The sequence below is a fragment of the Diorhabda sublineata genome, chromosome X, assembly GCF_026230105.1.
Source record: "Diorhabda sublineata isolate icDioSubl1.1 chromosome X, icDioSubl1.1, whole genome shotgun sequence".
NCBI classification, from domain to species: Eukaryota; Metazoa; Arthropoda; class Insecta; order Coleoptera; family Chrysomelidae; genus Diorhabda; species Diorhabda sublineata.
In genome coordinates this window covers 14,072,961-14,096,935 of record NC_079485.1, presented here as the reverse complement: position 1 = coordinate 14,096,935, position 23,975 = coordinate 14,072,961, and the positions used below count along the sequence as shown (strand labels likewise).

Sequence of the window (23,975 nt, the reverse complement as noted above, 5' to 3'; positions counted from 1 at the left end):
GATTACATTGATGAATAAAATCGAATTTTGGCAAAAAAATTTCATTCTCAATTAGTTACACAACTTATTGAGTAATGTGCTATTATATCTGAAGATACCACCTGACGCTAATTAAAATTTATGCTATATTCCACAAGTAAATTAATAGAGAAGAGAATTTTACACTTTTTAGTAGCCAGTGCTCTACATATGGTTAAAGTATGTAAAGTTCCTCATGACTCACTTTGTATAAATAGAAAATAAAGTGGACGAAATAGACTAATAATAATAATAATATGATATAATCAAAGTAGTTTGATGAAAGAATGACTCTCAATAATAAATCATAATTGTCTACAATAATTAATGCAAAAGAAGTTATTTTAAAATATATACGATAAAATCGTTAAATGTTTAGAAGGAACTTTTTTCATACGTCCCCCCAAGTAAACGTTATCGCTCGCTTTGTTTTTCGTTTCTAATCATCAATTTTATCTATCCAGTAACAGATGGTGAAAATATTGTGAGAATTCGAGTAAAGTACAGTAAATTTCAATAGCATATGGCACCGAGAGAGGTGCATGTGTAAAGAAGTGAAATTACTGTAACAGTCCTACACGATGGGGTGGCTCTTTACCAGATAGTCACCCTCTAAGAAACAATCGACAGGAGACATCACTAATGATGTTAGAAATAAACTCTTTCCTTTCATTTCTCCATGAGAAATAAATTTTATTTCGGAAAGAAGTCAATTATATTTATAACGTCCATTTAAAGGATTCGTATTAAATTTATTGCTAAATCTTTCCCGTGGATATTTACTTCTGGTAAATATCCTTGTGAAACATTTTGCTTTAATAATCACTAGATGTATAATAACAGTGTAGAATAGGTGTGGAAGTCGTATTCTTGAAACAAGAGAAAAAATGCTGGGTAGGTTCGTAAGTTTGTGCATATGCCTCGCTTCGCCCCCATTGAATACGTCACATCTTAGAGGGTAAAAACAAAAGACCAGACTGCTCAAGTACGTACTTTGTATACCTCACAGACATGCTTATTAATATCTGAATATGTCGTTACTTTCTTGCTGAAGCAATCGATATTTGTTCACTAGGGATATGTGTTGTTTCCAAACATACATTCTCTCTTCAACAATTAATGATTAAAAAAATACACCTTCAATTTAATATTTTCTAGTTGTTATATTTTTCAATATCCAAAAATATGAAAGAATTAATTTATTTATATCAAACTTCGTCTTAAACCAATAATTCCTTCTTATTTTCGTTGCATATGATGCGAGGAAATTCATTTATGACCTACTAATGTAAAGCAACTTTCCTTCTAATTTTCTCAGGGGTAGGGTGACTTATAACTACAAAACGGGTATAATAAAATGCTGTTTTAACTTCTATTCGAAATTTTGGTTTTCTTGGAGCTTTAAATACTGTATGAAACGTAGATTTCCCAACAACAAGCGTGCTACTGACTAATTCAACTCTATCATCGATACTTTTATATAAATTTTTGTCTGTTAATGATTTAAAACAATTTTATATTAATGTTTTTTCATTAACCTTAGAAAGAGCGTTTATCACACTAGAATTCACAATAGAATGAACTAAACTTTGAAAATACACCACTTGGACCTTCTTACTAGATGGAAATACTTAAAATCGTATTTCCGCTAAAATTTCTCGAGGAAAAATCCTTTTTAAATAAAATATAAGAAAATTTCCAATTTTTTGGGGGGTTTTTGACTACTCAAAACCTTTTTCTAGTATTCTCTACAGCTTATGGTTATGAAAGATCGAAAATTTGTATTAGCTCAAGTACATTTATGGGAATAATATTTAAAATGACCGTACAAAGTTTTTGATTAGTAAGTAGGATCGCCTAGAGAGGGGAGCATCCCCCCAGGTCACACAAGAAGCCTCAAATTTTTTATTTATACATTTTCTGAAGCTACATTAAGTTTCAAATAAAAATTTCGAACCAAAATACAGCACGCAACAGTTAATAATCACGAAATTTAGAGTTCAGAGGTTAAACTTTCGGCATATACTTCACAATTCACGTACAGGTAGGTCTGTTTAGACAGTTGATGCGCAGTAGCCCAGATCTCAGTGACGTTTGTTTGCTGAATTTTACTCAAATTATTATATTATTCAAACCTTGACTTTAGACATGTTATTTCTAAGCAAAGTATGGCTTTGTTTGAGTTAAAAAATGGAAAACCTTACCTAAAAATACAAAATTATTAGTTACCCCTCAGCTTCGTGTTTTGTAATAATTAGTTAGTTCAAATATTTTGTTTACAAGTACTAAAAGCAAATAAAAGCAAAACTCAATTAAAACTAATTGAAATCAAAACTATAAATTGATAGTAATTAAATTTTTTTATGTACCAAAATTTACTTATTTAAAACATGGACATGTAACAAACATTTTCATACTATATTGCATTTTTTAGTCCTGTAAGCCTACCAGCCTATTGATCTAGAGAAAATCTCAGCAAATACCACGAATTTTCATTAAATTTTAGACGGACTTTGGAAAAATGAAGCATTGGGCCAGATCAAAACCAAGGTTACTTACCAATTCCCGATTTTAATCAATTTAGGTGACCTTAAGACCAAACAAAAAGACTACACTGTATTTAAATCTCCTGCAAATAAGGAAATATATAGTTTTTCCACTTTCTTTTTTCTTAGGGACCATCATGTAATTAATAAATACTTCCTTTCATAAAAAAATTTAAGAGTGTGACCCAATACGATTTTGCGCCGTACCCCGTATATGAAACGTGTTCACATATTTCATATACTTCAGTTACTCCCTCCAGGATTCATTCATGACTCCTTTTTATCCTTACTTGCGTTAGATTTTAATTCCTTGAATCTAATTTGAAAACTTCTTTCGAGTTTTGCTTCATTGAAAAGCTTGTTTATTTTTTTCGTTGTTTTCACCAATGTTTGGGATTTTCCCATCAGATAATTATAAAAAAAAATATTCACACTAAATATTGTTTTTATGGAAACCACAGAAATATTTTCTACACATTTTTTTTTTTATTAAACTCAGTTCGAAGTATTTTTTCTACTGTATTATTCCGTAAATATTATCTCGTGAAAACATATCGTAATCTAGGAAGAATGTTTTTCGACAAATATAAAGAGATGTACGAAATTTATATAAATTATATGCGTCATTGTTAAAAATGGATGAAATTTCGTTTTGAAAAATTTGTTGGAATACTAATATAATAATAATAAAAATTTAAATATGACCTTTTTCCGATTTATTCGTAGTAGATAGAAAAAGAATGTGTTGTCGGATTCAGATCGGCAAACGACCGTCATAATATATATATATATATATATATATATATATATATATATATATATATATATATATATATATATATACAATATCAACAGTTGTGCTGAGACCGCAGGTGTCGGCAGTCTCAGCCGACGCCGTGACGATGCCTCATGCTCTCTCTGTTTCCAGGTATTGACATGGGTGACTATTCTTAAAGTGGGGACGATAATCTGGAGGGGGACCTGCACGACCAATAACGCTCCAACTTATGATGTCATCGGAGGAGGAGACAGAGTTCGGTTTGTATACAGATAAGCTCCTGAAGAAATCCAAAAGAACTAGACAGCGCGTGGACGCCGGCGAGCCGCGTAATTCGTATTCCTCGATCCCGAACTTTAGTTCGCGACCGGCTTTTCTCGGTGGTGGTAGTAATTTATACGGCGCCATTTTTACCCAACAGCAACAGTTCGGTCTTTTCGGACCGGGGTTCGCGCCCGCAAAAATGTTGAACGAGCTTTTAGGTCGACAAAAGCCCGAAAATGCCGCGGACGGTGAAGACGCGAAATTCGATAACGTTATAAGATGTGATAATAGTCCTCCGAGTGGTGAACAACTTGCGCATCATATGCTTCGAGATATTCTCCAAGGTAGGAAGCACGAACTTTTAGCATTAGAACAGGATATGCGTAACGGACAAGAACATATTATGAATAACAACAACAACGAACCAAAGACAAGTCCAGAAAGAAACGACGTTAACGTAACTATGAAAGAGTGTTTATCAGCAGAATCTGGTGAAAGACAACAAGAACTCATGGAAGAAACCCTCAACGGTATGGAAACTGAATCACTTCCATCTCCGAAAGTAGAACCTTCGAGTCCCGCAAAACCGGAAGACGCGAAGAAAGCACGAGTGGAAAATATAGTAACAGGTATGAGATCAAGTCCAGCACCACCTCAAGTAAACGGTTGTAAAAAACGAAAATTATATCAACCGCAACAACATGATAGTAACGCCGAAAGATACGTCGATGACGACGAAGAAGAAATAGAACCGATTCGCCAAAAACGCGTAGAAAAGAATATTCTCAAATCACAATTGAGATCTATGCAAGAACAACTAGCTGAAATGCAACAAAAATATATGGCGCTTTGTACTCGAGTAGAACAAGGTTCGGAAGAAAGTCAAGAAATCGAAGAAATACCGAGCGATAGTGAACAAAGTAAGAGATCAGCTCCACCTTCACCGGTAACGACAAGTACTCCTACACCCATTCCGCAACCGACACTAGCTCAAGAAGTGAGCAAGATGAAGATAAGTCCTCCAGCTCCTCCGTTCCACAACGGATTCCTACATAATCCGCATCAGCACATGAGCAGCGCCGCAGCTATGTATCTAGGGGTAAGTCACAAACTTTTCATGGAACAAGAAGCTAGATTGGCCAAAGAAGCGGCCGCTAACAATGAATCTCAACAAATACAATCGGCTCAACAACAAACTCCTCCGAAACCCGAATCTAATCATATCGCAGAACGACTGAACATAATAAGACATTTAAATCCGAACGGTACGGATTTAGAGGGTCTCGCTGACGCTCTAAAAAGTGAAATAACGGCGTCGCTATCGAATCTCATAGATTCTATACTATATCGATTCGTTCATCAAAAACGGTGTAAGCAACAAGACGCCGCCACGGCAGCGGAACAATTGAACAAAGATTTGATGATGGCCTCGCAGTTGTTGGATAGGAAATCTCCGAGAACTAAGGTGGCGGAAAGGCCTCAACCTCCTCAAGCTCCACCACCCAATCATCAGAATCACCTGGTGAACGGCAACTCCAGCGGTCCTACCATGATGCCTGTACCTAATATGAATAATATGCAGAAACCTTCGGAACTTCACATACGACCTCCGATGTTTCATCCGCCGAAACCTCCGGGAATCAGCGCCCCTTTATACGGCATGAACCATCCGTTTTGCGTTAATAAACAACAAGAAACTCCAGAGCAAAACGAAGCGCTCAGTCTAGTCGTTGCTCCGAAGAAAAAACGCCATAAAGTCACAGATACCAGAATAACGCCCAGAACTGTTAGCAGAATTTTAGGACAAGACGGTATGGGTATGTCGCCAGCTGCTATGGAACCAAACACATGTACATCACCTAGACCGCCCCCATATCACCAGCCGCCGCCGATGTTGCCCGTCTCCCTTCCGACGTCGGTGGCGATTCCCAACCCAGGCCTACACGAATCTCAGGTTTTCTCACCCTACAGCCCCTTCTTCCATGGACCAAGTCACGGCCACCACATGGCAATGCAGGTAAATTTTCCATTTTATATCATTTCATTACGTTGATTATTTTTATTGTACATTTACATTTACATCAAATCGTAAAAAACTATTTAAGGCACGAGAAATTTTATGATATCTAATCTATTTAACCTAATTTTTGTTATTAATTTGTCTTTTACACCTTTTCTATAGAAACACGTTATTGAAAATATTTGACGTATATTTAAGCACATTTTCAATAATCGAAAATTCACTTCTATGTCTTCTATCGACTGAAAACAATAGTCGTGTTTCAGTTATGGAATAAGGAAATTATTATTAGAAAATTTCAGCATATCACGATGTTTCTAGTCATCATTTGTTTCAGTAAGGTGAAATAATCAACCACGGCCGCGGCATCTCTATCCATTCAAATTTCAAAATTAATTAATATTTTCATCAATTTCAGGAACTGGATCATTGTAAACAATTTAAATCTGATCACTTGGTTAATGTAAAATATAGGTGAACTAATTCGTTGACGAAGAATTGTTTTTATTTGTTTTAGGCTTCCTCCTCCCCGCCTCGAATGCACAAGATCGAACGAGAATCACCGCCAATTCATCATCCCCCAACCTTATTACACCCCGCGTTATTGGCGGCTGCCCAACATGGAGCCTCCCCGGACTATGGGCATATGAGAGCCCCATCTAATGGGTTAAACATGGACAACGGTGATAGAAATTCAGACTGTAATTCTGGAGATATTTCTTACGATGGAATGCAGCCTACTATATCCTTTTTATGCAAAGATTTTAGTAAAAATCTTAGTGCGCATCATGTATGTATTTCAACTTAAGAAATTTTCATTTTTTTCATGTTAAACTAAATTATTTAATTTGCTAAAATTGGCGAATGCGCTCTTTTCAATTCTTTGTTTCACCCTCGTATTGAAAGGGTAAAATCTGCAAGACTAGAATTTAATCTTTATAGTATAATACCCACTTTTGTAGGTCTTCTTATACAATCTCCTACTTAAGGGGGTTAAGTGGGTAGATATCAAAACCAAATCTAAATAATACCTTATTAGAATCCTTAAAGTTACGAAGAAATTCACTCTTACACACAATATACTTCAATTTTCAACCAATAAAATTAGAGTTATTATGAATTTCTATTATTTATGTGAGAATTTTTTCGAAATATGTTAAGAAAAATAAGTTAAAAGTAGGACAAAAAACAATATATGATTTTTTATTTTGATCTTGAATCTTTTCGTGAAAAAATATTTGTTTTGCACACTAGCCCGGTATTTCCTTAACTCCTGAGCACTCGTCAACATTAACACCGATGCACCTCAGGAAAGCGAAGCTGATGTTCTTCTGGGTGAGGTATCCGAGCTCAGCAGTCCTAAAAATGTACTTCCCCGATATCAAATTCAATAAAAACAACACTGCCCAATTGGTGAAATGGTTTTCTAACTTCAGGTGAGTTATTTTGAAAATATTTTTCAAAACTTTCAGATATTTATATAAATTTAAATCCTCTGGCAACAAATCATTTTTGTATAGGATTTTGCAACTATTTGTTTATACAAGGTCTCCCAATAAAAAGTTCCTTCCCCAAATTAATACGAAAGTGATAAGTTTCTAAAACACTCTGTATATTAAGTTCTTCAGGACCTATTTAAATGCAAACCTAATTCTAAGAATTGATATTTAATATGGAAATTTTTATATAGGGTGTTCAATAATTTAATGCAAAAATGTCGGGAGCGATTAATAGATGTTCAAGGTCTCAATTTTTGGAAATTCATTATAATTTACGTAGTTTCCGAAATTTTGTGATTCATTGTCTGGACATTCTGTATAGATTCTATTTTTACTTTATGATTTCAAAATGTGCTAATAATGGTTTACGCACCCTTAATATTGAACCCTTAGTTATTGTACAGAACCTTCCCTAACAGTTTTTGAGTAAAGCACTACTATCAAAAATCGATAAAACATATCCCCCGGTTTTTATTTCCTAATCTAAAGAAAGTAGGGGTGAGTTTGCCGGACTTTAGCGTTACGGTAAAGAATAAAAAAAATACATAGTCACCTTTTTCATTTTTATTACTGCTGAGATTTAAAATGAACTTTATCATATCTACACGTAAAGATCAGTTTTCTTCGGAATCTCCTTGTGATTAGAAAGATATATATGAGGATGGTTCCAGAAGTACCTGGCTCAACAAAAACAACAAAAATTTTGGAAAATTAAATATCCTTCTAGCTCCATACACTTTTTATTATAAAAATCGTCAATATCCTCAAAATAGTCATAACTCTCTTCATTGTTGGAAAATCTTTCACCACTGAGCCATTTTTTCAAATCTGAGAATAGAAAATAATCCGAGGGGGCATTAGGAAGCAATTCAAATTTGAATTCATTGCAATAACAGATATGTGAGCTGGTGCTTTGTCTTTATGAAACAACACTTTCTTCTTAGCCAAATGCGCCCGTTTTTGTTTGATTTCTTCGTTAAAACGTTTCAATAATAGTTTTTCCTTTCTCAAGATAGTAAATGAAATTTATCCAACGCGCATTCCAAAAAAACCCACACCATGACCTTGCGTGTTAATGGAACGATCTTTATCTTCTTTGGAACTAGCTCTCCCGTTTCAGTCCATTGTATTGATAGTTCTTTTATTTTGAGTGTGAAGTGATGGACCCACGTTCCATCCATGGTTATGAAACGGCTTTATTTCTTTGATACCTTGCTAAACACTTGATAGAAACATCTTCGCGACACTGCTTTTACAGCAAACGCGGCACCTATCTTGAGCACACCTTTTTCATGTCCAAATTTTCAGTTAATATGCGATCTAGGCACTTTTTAAAATGCCTATTATATCTGATAGCTCGCGCACTTTCAATCGACGATCATCCAGTGGATTTTCTTCAACATATCTGGGGTCGTCACCTCGTTTGGTCGACCACTGCGCTGCTGGTCTCCGCAGGTCGTATGGTCTCGTTTAAACTACGCTACCCAAAGAGCTGTCTCACCCAGGGTAGAATCTAGTTCAGATGACCAATTTTTTCTATGTTTACTAATTCACCGAAAGCGTTCACTATTGATGGCTGCCAAACAAAGACCAAACAACGTGGTGTCAAACTTGTACTGCACAGATTGTTTACTTTCTAATAAAATGGGTATTTTTCAAGCAGCTACCGCCATCTCTAGGTCAAGCCAGGTACTTCTGGGACTATCCTTGTGAAGTAAATTTTTTCATGTTATCATTACAGGTGACTATATAATTTTATATTTGCTGAATGACGATCTATTAAGTCTAATGGTAGGTAACAGGTATGATCAAATAAAGCTCAGATAATGTATATGATGCGGCAGCTTTTCGTAATCTTAGATTATTAACAAACACGTTTCCTAATATTGAACGAATAATTTATTTATACACCCCACACGACTTCATTTCAGTATGTTTAGACAGATGTTCCTACATAGATAAGATAAGTAATTTTTCCAATATAACGTGTCCTAATCTATACCAATTTTGGTAATAAAAAGAATATAGAAAATGACTTTACGTTGTTTTGTAGGCTCTTATCAGACACCAAAACGTTTTTCACTTCACCTCTGATCGATATTCCGGTTTATACTCCAGAACATTCCAGATACTTGAAACTATCGAACTTTTTATTGCATTCGCAATTGGAGTAGTTTGAAGTTAATTACTATTTGGTAATTAAAGGGTTGGGGATCATGATACTTGAATTGATAAAAACCAAATTCATTCATAGGTGAAATATAATTCTTAATATATTAAAAAAAAATATAGAAAATTAATCATTAGCGAAGTTGATTGCAGATTCGGATTTTCAGGAGGTATATAAAACAAGGTGTGTTGCTTTAATTAAAAATTAATTTAATTTGAAGCGTATAAGGAAAATTAAATAACCGGAAGTAATTTGCGGGGTAATAGTGAGGTACACCCATTCCGTTAGTAAAATCATAGATGCTACAATCTTACCACATGCTGTATCAATAATTAATTAATCACATCTAATTGATGAATATTGATTTCAAAAGTTAATTAATAATTGCTGATATTCACTTTATAGAAAATATTAATGAATAAAGGATTATATTTAGAGCATATTCTGTAAAACTACAAAATATATTTATAGAAACCTATGAATCCCGGCGAATAATAAGATTTTTTTAACGAATTATCAAAATTTCGTCAATTTTTAACAAGCATACAAGGTTTTAAGTAAACTTAGATTGCTCAAAATAGGACAATATCGATATGAAACTAATAAAAGCGTGTTAACAAAAATCTTCTTTATCTATGTATAATTTAGAGTCTTTTCTGAAACATTTGGAAGATCTTTTAATTGCTTATTTTTACTAATTATCATATATTTACTATTTCTTCACTTATTTTTGCTTGTTATTCAATGAAGCTTACGACTTTCTCAACTCATACAACTCATCATTATTTTCTTTTTTTTTAATATTAATACCAAACTTGAGACAGTTATTTAGTCAGTAAACGTCTCATTCGTGTGGTTCCATCTAAAACTCTAACATAAATTTCCATAAGTCATTAACCAGGTGTCGTCGTTCAAAGCAGCAGCCCCAATGAACTCGGCTAACAACAGCAGATCTCAGGCAGCTTCCAACCTTCTATAAGGCCCAGAGTCGTCCATCTTTGGGGGAGCTTGGCTCCCATAAATAGCTGAGGATGTTCGATTCAATACAGAAAATAGCAATTCGACTTTTGGGCAATCCAGAGCTGGCCAAAAACTTGGACATCTCAGATCATAGAAAAAAGATCGTTGAACTGACTTTGTTTTTTTATTCATTAACAATTAGCAAAAACTTTCTATCGACGTTAAATAGGATGTAAAAAATAATTTTTTCATTGAGTAGTAAGCTGTAATTTTTTGAGACTTCTGTTCAAATTTCGAGGAGATGTACGTAGAAATGACATGGTGTGAGAACTGTTCCTCATGGCTTTCGGCAAATTTTCCTATATTCTGGACATAATAATGAAAAAACATTGAAAACGCTTCTCAGTGCTTTTTTAATATAGCTGAAGTATTTATAGATTATTATCTTAAAGACAACCCCACAGCTGAATGCAATATGGACATAAGAACTTATTTTTGAAGAAGTACTTCATAGATTTATCAGAATTTTATGTCTAATTTTTGTTTTTGATGTTTGTTCTTCAACGTAGCTTAGTATCTGATGTCATAACCCAATATTTTGAGGTGCCCCAATCGCTTTTACATCTGCGCTTCTTCTAGGAAGACAGTTAAATAAACGTTTCTTTCGTTTGTAATATAAAAATTTCAAATCAAGTTTATAATAAATTAATTAGTTATTTTAACTCACATCGTATATCGATTTGTTTTTTTAATTAAAGTAGGTAAACTGATTAATGTTTATTGTTTTTATTTTCTAATTCGTATATGACTGAACTAACCGCCAAAAGCACACTGTCATAACTGTCAATGTCATAACTTGTTTATAATTACTGCGTTCGACTATGTACATCTGATTAATCTGACTTTTCGGTGACGTTCGGCAATCAACTTTGTTTCGATCTCACTGCTCGGATCGCGTTCTTATTCCTTGGTGTACCAAACTGTGGACGATGTCATATTTGATAATAACTAATAATAATAATTGTTTCCATTGTTAGAAAAGTTGCAGATCATGTAAGAAGCGAGTGTCTTGCAGACAGTATTCTCATTTTAAAGCGAAAATTTCAATGTTTCATTATCAAAATTGATTTTGAAATTATTACATTCGCTAACGGTCACGGAGAAAAGTCTTAACGATGTTGACAAACTACATAATGACTTACGAGTCATTATACATGTTAACAAGCTAAACTGAGATAACAACTAAGCAAAAGTAATGAAAAAACATCCCTGGTTGTAAAGAAAAATACCTACCTACCCCACTAATTAGTCTCAAGACCTTAATTGAATGATTTTTAATTAAGTGTTGAATGCAGTTAACGCGAAGGGAAATTTTTAGAATTATCAAGGTTGCATATAAAATTGTAAAATAAGCTGGTAATTACGTCAGAGAAAAACTGGAAAATTTTGTTAATATCTGGTGTTTTAAAACGTGGAAAAGTCTAAAGTATTCGAATCTTCCTAATCATACTGTACGATGTGTAGTGTACAGACTATCATTCAAAAATTACTCCCCTTTAACAATAAAAATATCTGAAGACCAATTTCGTTTCCGTTTTTTTTTATTTCCCAGAAGAAAAACACCGGCGAAAAATCAAGGAAAAGTATTTATAGCGATGAAAATCAGATTTAGCTTGCTCGATTTTGATCTCGATTATTCACTTCCAATTGGTAAAAAAATCGATTATATTCCTCAAAAATATGTATTTGATCGATATATATTCCATCTCGCGACATCGCTGTGGTACTAAAGATTCAATATAAAACAATTTTGAATCATTTTTGAAAATGTGAGTCACGTATGGCAAAAATATCCGAAAGAGGTTAGTTGAAGCCTAAAAATCATCACCAAATCATCGTGAGGTGTATGTCTACTTAATTAGGATTTTAAAAAAGTCTTAATGTTATATAAAAAAGACTAAAATCTAACCTAAAAATTGAAAATACACTTTAAACACATATAATATTTTATCGTAAAAATTTCTCTTCTCCGCCACTGTCTCCAAAGAAAGCATATTTCCCAAGGTAAGTCACAGAAGGGTCCTTTAAAAAGTAAAAGACGTTAAACAGACACAAAAGATTTCAACAGCTGTGCCTTTTGATTTACACTCCCCTTTCTTTTTTCTGTGGGATACCTTCGTTGTCGACCCTTCTTAAAGAAATTCCCTGAACGTCTTAAGACGGCACGCGTCTTTAACTAACGAACTTTACCGCTGAGATCCGGCGGAGAAAACCCAACGGTTTTATATCTTTTATTTAAACAACTGCGCGTCTATAACATCTCCCTCGGAGCGAACCCTAGTGATGACTTGAGACAAACTTCTTGGTATATAATTCATCATGTATATATTTTCTTAAGAATTACTCATAAATAAAAAATGATGATATTATTAAGAAGAAGAAAATGATGTATATACACCCTTTAATTCGGCCCGGAGAATGCGCCTTTTAAGTTAGGAATGTAGAAAGTTTGGAATCGAATTCCATCTGTTGGCATGTTGACTAGTTAATATATTCAGTTGATGTTAACCGAGTTTTTACTTAAAAATTTAGAAAAAAGTGTAAACATGTTGTATAAAAGCCATGCAGAGCCTATAAGTAAAAGTGAAAAAGGATATCGCGTCTCTTTCTCGAAATATATTGAGATTTATTTTTTTTTTTTCAATTTTACTTAAAGTTAAGTAGTGTAGTTTCGTCCAAAAATTCCTAACGTTATATCAGTTTCCAAATCGAAGGAACATAATTTTGAAAAATTAATTTTTCATGAATATTACCGTATATTTCCTTTGTTTCGAATTTTTTTTAAGAACCGATATCTTTTTTGGAATCCTCTTATCAAAAAATTACTTTATGTGGGATTTGATCAGAATCAGAAAAAAAAATTTGATTCATAAGTTCAAATATTTTATAACTCGCAATTTATAATAACAAAAATCGGGGATGTTATAAATTCTATAACATATTAAAGCAAAAGTATTATAAGCACTTTTTGAGTAACTTTAAGGAAGTGAATACAATCATCACTGAGGTAAATCACAGAGAGATCAAAGACCCACCATATAGTCCTGATCTGGCTCCGTCCGATTATTTTTTGTTACCAAAGCGGAAGGACCAGTAAAGTGGTAAAAGAGTTAATATAATAACGATGATGAAATTGAATAGGTGATATACGTACATTTTGCATCATCATATTTTTATAGTGTTCTTTCCTCGTTTCAGCAGCATTAATAATGTAAAGATTCGTCTACAGGTTTTCCTTTTATTATGCTGTTCATCAACTTCTTCTACCTCAGATACTAACATCATCTTCCACTTCGTAAATTTTTCTTATATCGGACAAAGTCTTCGCGTTTCTGTTAGTATTTGGTGACGCTAATAAAGCAGTCGAAATGACAGTATTGTGATAATGAGTTTAAGAAAGGTTTTCTTCGTCTTTTTTCATGTTTCCTTTTTCCCTCGCTAGGACATTGACGTTTACAACAAACAAATTTGTAACAATAGTCAGCTATACTTTCTCAATTTTCGAATGATGATATTTGGTTGTTTAGGTGGTTCAGACGTGACGGAATCAGAAGAATGATTCTTCTCAAGGAAGTTCTGTGTTGAAACTTCGTATTCCAGTGTTTGGAGAACAAATGAAATAGGGGGAAGTGGTGTGAGCACATCCTTATTAAAAATTTCTCAAGACAATATAACGAGAGATGACAAACGAAAAAACTTCCCAGAATCAGGTATATATTAATAAGAAATTCTAACCCAATTTGTCGGTTTCATTTTATTCTTTCCAGTTACTTCTGTTTTTTTAATTAGCATTGACATTTGACATTGCCTAATTAGCGTCTAACTAACTTCAAGTTACAATTCCGAAGCGAACTTAGATACAATACGATTTTTTCGTCCTTTGTTTCAGGAGCACAAGCTCTTCGAAGTATGATCTTTTTCTCATCGAGAAAGAAAGTTGGGATTTTAATTCCTAAATGTATTGTTACCAGAGACTATAATAGGAAACATGCATTGTCGTTAATTATTTAGATAAGGGTAGGAATTTGCGATGCAAACCCAACTACAGTGGTAATTATCAGACTGTAACTGATTTAACACTTCCATTGAAATTGAGATATGATGCTCACGTCGTCAAGAACTTTCCACAATTACATCGAAAAAACAATAGTTATTATATTTAACAAGACATTTTCCATTTCCGTAAAACCCACTGAAACTGTATAATGATATATGAGACATAATTACGATTTGTTATTTTTCCACAATCAAAAAAAAACTGTTCCAGTTTTCTAATTCAATGTCAGTTGTATCAAGTTATGGGATCCTTAATAACAATTAACAATACCATATCATTTTAAGAAACTTTGTAATGTAAATTCTTCAATAATAGAGGAACAGACGATTTTTCGAAACAAGATAGTTTTGAAAACTGTTTAAGAGTTAACCATAATCGTTTAATTTTTCCCTACTTCGATTATTCGTCATATAAAAAAAGGAAACAATATATGTTCATAGAAAGTCCTATTGATCCTTTTTTTGTGTTTCGATCTTGTCTTGACAAACTGTTATCATCATGACTCATTATTACATTCTCTTCTTCTCTTTTCTTCATTGTTTGTTAGTATATTTGTTTGTAAGAATATTTCGCGACACATCTCGAGTTTAAATTTGGAGGTACACACTGAATAATAATTTTCAAGGAAAGTTCACTTTTGCATAAATAAGAATTAACACAGAGCGGCCCAAAATATGCCAATCAGGGGCACATTTACCTCTAAACTAAGCTGCATTCTGAGGAGTTAGTAAGGCCCAAAAATTATTTCTTTGCAACCCTTTAACTTAAATATACCAGAGACTACTAAGGGCCTTAAGTAATGGTAAATAGAAGGCGATCGAACTATTCTGTGTGAGTGATAATTTGTTTGACATAACCTTAAAATTTCACAGCTTTTTATGTGTAAGTTGAATTAAGAAACTTCATTTTTCCACATCATGGATAATTTAGTTCAAAAACTTTTTTAATTTTTGATGAAATTTTATCATTTTCAAAGAAAAGTCGATTAACCAAAGAGATATTTGCAAAAATATCAAAAGTTAAACATCAAATTTGATATTCCAGTGATTAAATTGTTATAATCGTTGAATAAGTGGAAAATTCTCATTTAGTGAATGTTGTTGGTTGTCTTCACAAGCCCTCGACAACGCAATAACTAAATCAAACTTTTAAACACAGAAATAATTATTTATTTTAACAAAAGTAATATTTAATTAAAACATAACCTGCGGGGATTTTTTGCAAAACTTTCTTCTGCCATGGTGCTTCTTAGCAGGATCACTCTACTGTACAGGTCGTGCATGGTAATGCGATCAAAATTTTCAATGCTTTTTCCGTTTCGGGAAAGAAGAAATTTGTTTCTTTTAGAACACCAACAACTGTTAGATTTGATAGATCGTGCTACAATTGCTGCTAAAGTTCGATTTCATTCTTTATGTTTGGTAAATCATAAAACAGGTCAACAGATTCAGATTCAGATCTGCGCCGGGTGTAACTTAGATAATGCGAATGATGGCGTGTTTTCTTCAGCAAAACGTACTTCAAGGAAAGTGATAATCGAATTCAAGTATGGTATTACTAAAGACCTCTTTCAGTATTCTGAAGGGCTTTCTGCTGGATTATTGCTTCTAGGACTTTCTCTGGAACAACAGCAGCTTCCTTCATAATTTGGTCTGTCTCTTTCTCCGGATTTTCACGGTGGTTTTTAATTAGAAGTAAATCCTTTTAAAGTGTTCCGAGGCTTTCACCACGTCCAAAGCTACAGGTTGGAGTACGTTGACAACGGGTTAGGAAATTGTTCACTTTTATATTCTATAAAAATATTTATTAAATCGATTTTCTAATAATACAGTATGTTTTTTTGTAGCAGTAACTTTATCACGTTGATAATTTGTAATTACTCCTTAGCATTCACGAAGCGATTATCAACCTACAGGTGGTTTTACGTGATCTTAAAAATGTAGACAGTTAAATGCGGGTTTGAACTTTTAGCGGGTCATAATAAATTAAGGCAACACACTTTCCAAAGTAACAGAGTTTTGAAATTTCTTCTATCTTATATAAACAATGTGAAATATATTTAATCCTATACTATAAAACGTTAAAAAAGAGCCTTTTAAAGTATAATGAAACTTATTAGTTACTAGTACGATTCGATGGTTTAACTATAATTTTATGAATACCACAAAAGGGACCTTTTGTCAGCAGTTCCAGAGAAATCTGGTGAAAACTGTAAACAAGTTACAGTTATCAAAAACATGATATTATTTCAATAAATCAAATGGAATTTCAACACATAACGATGTATTTTTAATAAACAGCAACAGCAACAAAAAATATTCAGTCTCATCTAAACGAATTATAAGAGTGGCTACAAAAATGAAGGATTAAAATTAATGAGAGCAAAACACTCTGCGTAAAGCTACATGTCTAAATATTTAGGAATCCACCTTGACAAAAAGCTTAACAGGAAACATCACATCTCAAAACTTGTTGTAAAAGCAATCATTGGTTGACATAGAGGAAATTCTAAGTCTCAGTAGAAAAGTCCTTATCTACAAATTAAGCCTATATGGACATATAAAATTGATCTGTGGGGTTGTAAATATCATTCAGAGATCCCAATCGTCAACTAGGGGATGCTCCATGGTATGTATCAAATCACACCATTCACGTGGACCTGGGAGTGCCCACTGTACAAGAAATTATCCAAGAGAGGATTACCAAACATCATAAAACTATATCAACTACTAGAGGAATTGTTAAGACCAAGAAACTTAAAGAAATGGACAATAGACCAAGGGGGTTACATCACTGGATATAAACCTCATCAAGACATTACAGATTATCTAATACTCGCGAGCAAATTAACTCGAAGAATGTAAAATATTCTGATTGTGTTCTTAAAAACAAATTTCTTGTTGCCAAAATTTGCTGCTGCAGAAAGTTGTACGTTCATCATTTTTTCAATGGTGTCCATATTTTCACAAAGAAGTGAAATTCCCATTACTGGAGGAATTTTTGTTTAGTAAAAGATATGTGTGATTCAAATCCGAAATATATATATAGCAAACATCAAACGCATCCAATATAATTTTTTATTCACAATAATTTGAAGTCAGAACCGCAGAAATTGACAAGCAAGCTTTTTGTACACTTTGTTCATTGAAATTGTATACAAGCTTTGGGACAGATTCTCATTTTTTGTTTATTTCCATTTCATATTAACTGTTCTATTTTCCTTCATTCGTAGTTGTTTCAAAAATATAATTGTATTAGAAAGTATTGGTCATCGTTATGTGATACAATACTTTTATTTGAAAGGCTTTAGCTCAACCAATATAAAAGCTGAACTAGATTCTACTCTGGAAGAGACTGATCCTTCGTTATTAATAGTAAAATATTGGGTAGCAAAATTTAGACGAGACCGTACGACCTGCCAGGACCAGCGAAGCAGTGGTCGACCAAATGAGTTGACGACTCCAGAAATGTTGAAGAAAATCCACTGGGTGATCGTCGACTGGAAGTGCACGAGCTAAGCAGACATGATAGGCATTTTAAAAAATGCGATACATCGTATATAAACTGAAAATTTGGACATGAGAAAGCTTTGTAAAAGATGGATGCCGCGTTCACTTAGAAAGGAACAAAACCAGCGTCGTGAAGATGATTCCACAGAGTGTTTGACAATGTTTTTTCCACAAATAAAGCTAGTTTCATACCCATTGATGAAACGTGGGCTCATCACCTCACACCAGAACCAGGAACAATCAAAACAATGGACTGAAAAGGGAGAACCGGCTCTAAAGAAGGCAAAGACTGTTCCATCTGCAGACAAGGTTATGGCGTTAGTTTTATGGGATACGCGTAGAATAATTTTGCATTCACTATGTAGAAAAAGGCTAAACTATCAATGGCAAGTATTCTGCAGCTTATTGCAACGTTTGAACGAAGAAATCAAGCAAAAACTGTCGCATTTTGGCTAAGAAGAAAGTTTTTTCAAAACAATGCACCAGCTCACATATCCGTTATTGCAACAGCAAAAATTAATGAATTACAGTATGATTTGCTACCTCATACACCCTATTTGCCAGATTTAGTACGCAAACTTGAAAAAATGTCTCGGTGGTCAAAGATTTTCCAACAATGAAGAAATGTGAATAGTTAATGGTTAGCTTGACATTTCTTATTATAAATAGGGTATCGAGATTACGTTGAGAAGTAAATATATTTTTTCTCAATATTTTGTACTTTCTTTCTGTTGGTAGAACAGGTACTTCAGGTACCATCCTTGCATGTACAAACTATCTGAACTGTTTCTTAGTATTTTTATTTCAGCCGTTATTATTTTTTGTTTCACTTTGTTGAACACCCAGGATTCGCTACCATAGATCAGCATTGGTGGTAGTACCTTATTGGCTACCCCTTCGTCAATTCTCCCATCTGGTCTTACAATTGATACTTCAGCTTATTAATTCGTGTATTAACACCCTTATTTATTTTGGTTTGTTTGATATTCTCATTATTTCCGTATTTTCTATGTTCTCTTTAATTTTATCATTCAACTTCTGTATTCTGTTTTGTACCTTTTATTTGTAATAGCGTAAGATGAAATATTCTTAAATTTCTAGTCAGTTGTTTATAATATACATTATTTCACTGATATGTAATGGTTATTATTCACTCAGTCATTTAAATAATATACCATCATATTGTTATCAAAATAATTGGTGAAAAATATTCAAATTTTAGTATTTTATCTCAAATAAGCAGATTTGAAAATCTATTGAAGACCAATAATAGATAGAACGTTAACGTGGAATTCGTATTAATATTACCTAAACACGATAGTGTCATGTCATTGAATTCAAATGCCAATTATAGGGCAATTGGGCATACATAATTAACATGGCTGTATTAGAGCTGGTAAAATATTAACGTAAACAAACTGTTGATTCACAATTGCGTAGCACAATTGTTTATGCGTGAATCAAACATTTCAATAAGAATAATCATCTTCGAGTTATAATTAATCTAGTCTAACAAACTAAAAATGAAATTAGACAGCAAAAGCCAAGAAGGGATTTGAATGAATTATTTCAAATATATTTTGAAATATAAAGCAGTTGACTGTTATATCGGAAAGTGTATTTTCAAAACTTGTTATAGGAGACTGAAAAGAAGAATACAAAGTTATCTGGTTCTATAAAATTTATGTCGAGGTTTCTGTATAAACTAGTTTTTAGGTAATTTTTAAATTAATAGTTTCGTTTCTACTTCGACTTCGGCAAATATTTGGGGTCGACGTCTCTGACAACATAATATTTACCTGAATTGCTTGAATTACCTTTAGTTATCAAAGAGGGTAAGAACAGATGTCCACAAACGCAACCGTTACAAAAATGTACCTGGTGCATTGACTTACTTTCACTAGCCAAGTTTATTCACCCCTTATATCGGTAACCAAATTATTTGAAAGAAAAAAAAGGTTTTAGAGGTTATGTTTTCACGAAACTATATAGTATGTTCGAAAAAAATAAGCTTTGTTTGGAGGTTGACACTAGTACGTATTTTAGAAAAAAGTCTTAACTCTCATCTGGGTTTTTTATCAAAAATGACTATTTTGAATTTGAAATATAGGAATGTTTGAATTGGTTATTTTGTTTGTTCCAGAGAATTCTATTACATTCAAATGGAGAAGTACGCGAGACAAGCCGTCTCTGAAGGTGTCAAGAATGCGGACGATCTTCACGTCGGTGGTGATTCCGAGTTGTACAGGGTGCTCAATTTGCACTACAATAGAAATAATCACATCGAGGTATGCGGCCCGCAGGTTTGTGAATTTTACCGAGACATCTCAAAAACACGCTTCTTATTTTTGTTTTTTTTTTCATGGTCGCTTCAAATATTATTATTCATGGAAATTATAGAAGCTAATTTTATATTTTTTATCGTTTTTTAATGTTCTATTTTTCACTTCTCACTTTGCTTTCCTATTTTATTTTCTCTACATTATTTCATTATTATACAAACATTTTAGATGATCTCGGGGCAATTCACGATCTATAGGTTTTCTATTTTTTTTTATTTGCACACTAAATACACCACATTATAATTTCATCATATTTGTTAATTACAAAAGTTCCTTTAATATCAAAACAAACCTAAATAACAAATCACTCAATAAATCGTATGACCAATGCCAAAAATCGATTCTATTCATCAATTTTTTCTCCTTCAACAGCAATATAATGATTCCAGCGCTTCTCTAACCTCTCGATGTCGTGTTTATGGAAGGATTGGTCTTTTGCCTCAAAATAGGCTTCATTTTTAGCAAATGCTTCTTCATTCGAGCTGAATTTCTTACCGGCGAGCATTTTGTGAGATCAGTAATCACTGGAAACCATATCTGGACTATACAGTGGATGAGAAAGCAATTCGAAGTGTATTTAACCATCGTTGCCATCGACTTGTGAATCGGTTCACTGTCTTGGTGAAACTTTTCCATTCAAACCATCCAACAACCCTATGTGGTATTCGCTATTGATTATCTCTTCCTTTTGGAGATAGTTCCATGCGCATCCCAAAATACTGAATCAATAACTTCCCCAGCTGACTCTTGTGTCTTTGAACGTGGTTCACCGGCTGCAGTCCACTCAGATGATGATCGTTTTGATTCCGGAGTGAAGTGATGGATCCATGTTCCATTAATGTCTGATTTATTACGTGTAAACATGGTCAAACACTGCTCTGAATCATCATCATTTTGTTGTTTTTGATCGACTGTGAGTAAACGCGGAACCCACTGCCAAAAAAGCTTTCTCATGTTCAATAATTGTAAACACATTGCCTTCTGATATCTTCACGCTCTCAACTATCTCACACAATTCCAATTTACGATTAGTTATTACCAATTTGTGCAGTTTTTTTATATTTTCTGGAATAACCACGTACAAAACGTTCACTATAATCGTTGACTGTACGACCACACGTTTAAGAAATTAATAAAACCAATAACAAATTATTGTTTCCGATGGAGCAGAGTCCGAATAACAATTTTGAAGCCATTGCTGAGCTTTTACAGTATTTTTTATCAAGAAGCAATGATAAATCCATTGTTTCCATGTAGCTTCGCCCAAACGGCTTTTTTCTGTCTAATCGAAATGTCATAAAATTCTACAAATAGTCTTTTGAAAGTTGGTACTAAACGTCATATGAATTTGGCAATGGTAGCACCATCTACGTGTCAGTCACACTACTTATTGAGTGATGTAATATGTATGTAGAGCATAACTTGGTCAAATCTGATGAAATCTTCTCCTTTCAGCGACATTAGGTTTGTTTTGTTATTGATCAAGTTAATATGAGTTAAATCGCATCAAAGTCCATATAAATATATGTGTTTCAGGTACCTTCAAACTTCAGGTTCGTAGTAGAGCAGACCCTGAGAGAATTCTTCAAAGCGATCCAAGAAGGCCGCGACGCCGAACAATCCTGGAAGAAATCCATCTACAAGATCATTTCGAGGCTAGATGATCCTGTACCGGAGTATTTCAAATCTCCCAACTTCTTGGAACAACTAGAGTGACGGGTCAGTGATATCCGATCAAAAGGAGTACCGGTAGGTACTGCCTGTTAGCGGTTCTCGACCAACAGGTCTTGACACCAAAGAGAATCGGTGACAAACTGTCAACAATTTCCGTTATTTCCGTTGGTTTTGAAGACGTCGACGTTCGACAGAACCTCGACATCTTTGAATATGTTCGGACATGTGTTGAGAATAGTTGTGTTAAGTTGGCAGAAAGACTTAATAATTATACGCCTATGGCTTTGCGTTCGTTCCTAACGAACAGTGAATATAAATCAATCAATTCTACAGTGATTTGCCGGATATTTATCGAAAAGTCAAGTCCTAAGTTTATACAAACCAGCAGTTAGCAAAGTCCAAAATCTGCACTTTTTTCGTTTACTCTAGAATCAACTCATTTCTATTCAACCATACAAATCTCCTAGCATTTTTTTACTAAAATACAAACATTGACAATGTAAATCCAAGATGAAGACAAATTTCTAGACTGGATAAAGAACAAGCTTTGAAAATTCAACCTAGGCTTCTATTAGCATTCCCATCGATTCCAGGCTATAGTTTCGCTACAACCAGTGCTAGATATTTAGTCCATTAAAAATTTTCTTTTCACTTTGTGTTTCTTAAAAGATACAATTTTAATATTGGGATATATAGGGTAAGTCACTAGGAGTTTAACTTCAGGTTTATGGAGCTGCAGCCCTTGTCCTCAGATCGCCATCTTGAAATAAACGCTTTTTTCACTATATATCCATAACTACAGTTCTCACAGAAAATTCGCGAAGACATAATTTATAGCGATTTCATTTTATACAAATTTGTTAATATAATTTGTTTTCGTAAAATTCTAAATAGAGAAGTTATTAACAAAAATAAGATAATACCTTTTAAAAAGTTCTCTTTTTTGGTATATAATTTTTTATTTTATCATTTCACAATGAAATTACTTTATAACTATTTTGTAGATGATCCTGTAACGAATATTTTTTTTATTGGTGCAGTTTATGACGATTTTAGGGTGCTCTAAAGCTCGTCCATATTAATACCCATCAGTGGAAACGTGTTTGTCTTAATTTTTTATTATATTTTTTTCACGCTTTTTCTGCAACCCCCTTTGAAACCGTGTTTGTTCTATGAGTAACATTTTCTGGTGAAATATTGAAAGAATTTCTCTTACTTTTGTTAATAACTTATTTATTTATAATTGTATTAAAAAAAATATATAGACACAATTTTAGATAATATTATTTAAAAATTATTAAATTTGTATAAATTTTCTGTGAGATTAGTGGTTAGGGAAATATAGCGAAAAAGGCGTTTGAATAACTTTTTCCAAGATGACGACCGCAGGATAAGGGTTGCAACCCCCACACAGACACAACCCAACGATAAAATTACGTTCTCTAAGAAACGCAAGGTAAAATTTCAATGCATTATTTGGAAATTTTCAAATAAAAATATGAAGACATTTTTTTCTATTTTTCGCATGATCTACAAGGTCATTAACATGATTTCTTCATACAAATCAAAATTAGAAGCTACATAGTAACATTTTCTTGATATTTCGTGAAAAAAAAAATAGCGAGTAATCACGTTTATATCTGGTTTGTTCTAGATCTAGTCGAGTGATGAATACCCCCTTCTGTTTGCATATATGTTTATAGTTTATATTAATAAACCATTTATTTTTAAATATTTAATAAATGAGTATTTTTTATCAACTATTTAAATAAATTTTTGTAAAAAATCGCTGGAGATGGTAATAAGTTGATTAGATCTGTTTTGGTTCTTTTCGCATGTTATTTTTTGCTGCCACTGTAAACTGTACTGTGTGTATATCTGTCTGTATATATAATCAAATGTATATAGAATTATTTATCATTTCATTTTTTATTTAAATCAATACATTCCTAACCAAAGTTATATTTTTGCTAGTCGTCCTAATTTTTATTTGTTCATCGGTATTACACATCGAGATTTTTGTACAATTTTTCACATATAAATATATTTATATCTCGGTGTTTAATATTGAATTTTTT

At 33.2% G+C, this 23,975-nt stretch overlaps 1 protein-coding gene across 2 annotated transcripts; it reads left to right on the top strand.

Moving 5' to 3' along the window:
- The first annotated feature begins 3,508 nt into the window (after positions 1 to 3,508).
- LOC130450814 (homeobox protein prospero) lies at positions 3,509 to 22,991 on the top strand. 2 transcript variants are annotated; one of them, XM_056789454.1, is made up of 5 exons: positions 3,509 to 5,623; positions 6,144 to 6,416; positions 6,881 to 7,062; positions 20,025 to 20,169; positions 21,760 to 22,991. In XM_056789454.1, the coding sequence occupies exons 1-5, from the start codon at positions 3,572 to 3,574 to the stop codon at positions 21,937 to 21,939; spliced, it is 2,832 nt and encodes a 943-aa protein (XP_056645432.1). In that variant the 5' UTR covers positions 3,509 to 3,571; the 3' UTR covers positions 21,940 to 22,991. The 2 variants fall into 2 exon arrangements, with proteins under 2 accessions (XP_056645432.1, XP_056645431.1); XM_056789453.1 differs by having other exon boundaries at positions 20,025 to 20,184.
- The last annotated feature ends 984 nt before the right edge of the window (positions 22,992 to 23,975 follow it).

Coding starts and splice junctions, on each gene's coding strand:
- LOC130450814 (XM_056789453.1), top strand. CDS start 3,572: ATGATGTCATCGGAGGAGGAGACAGAGTTCGGTTTGTATACAGATAAG. Junction 5,624..6,143: donor GCCACCACATGGCAATGCAG/GTAAATTTTCCA, acceptor TATTTGTTTTAG/GCTTCCTCCTCCCCGCCTCG. Junction 7,063..20,024: donor AAATGGTTTTCTAACTTCAG/GTGAGTTATTTT, acceptor TGTTTGTTCCAG/AGAATTCTATTACATTCAAA.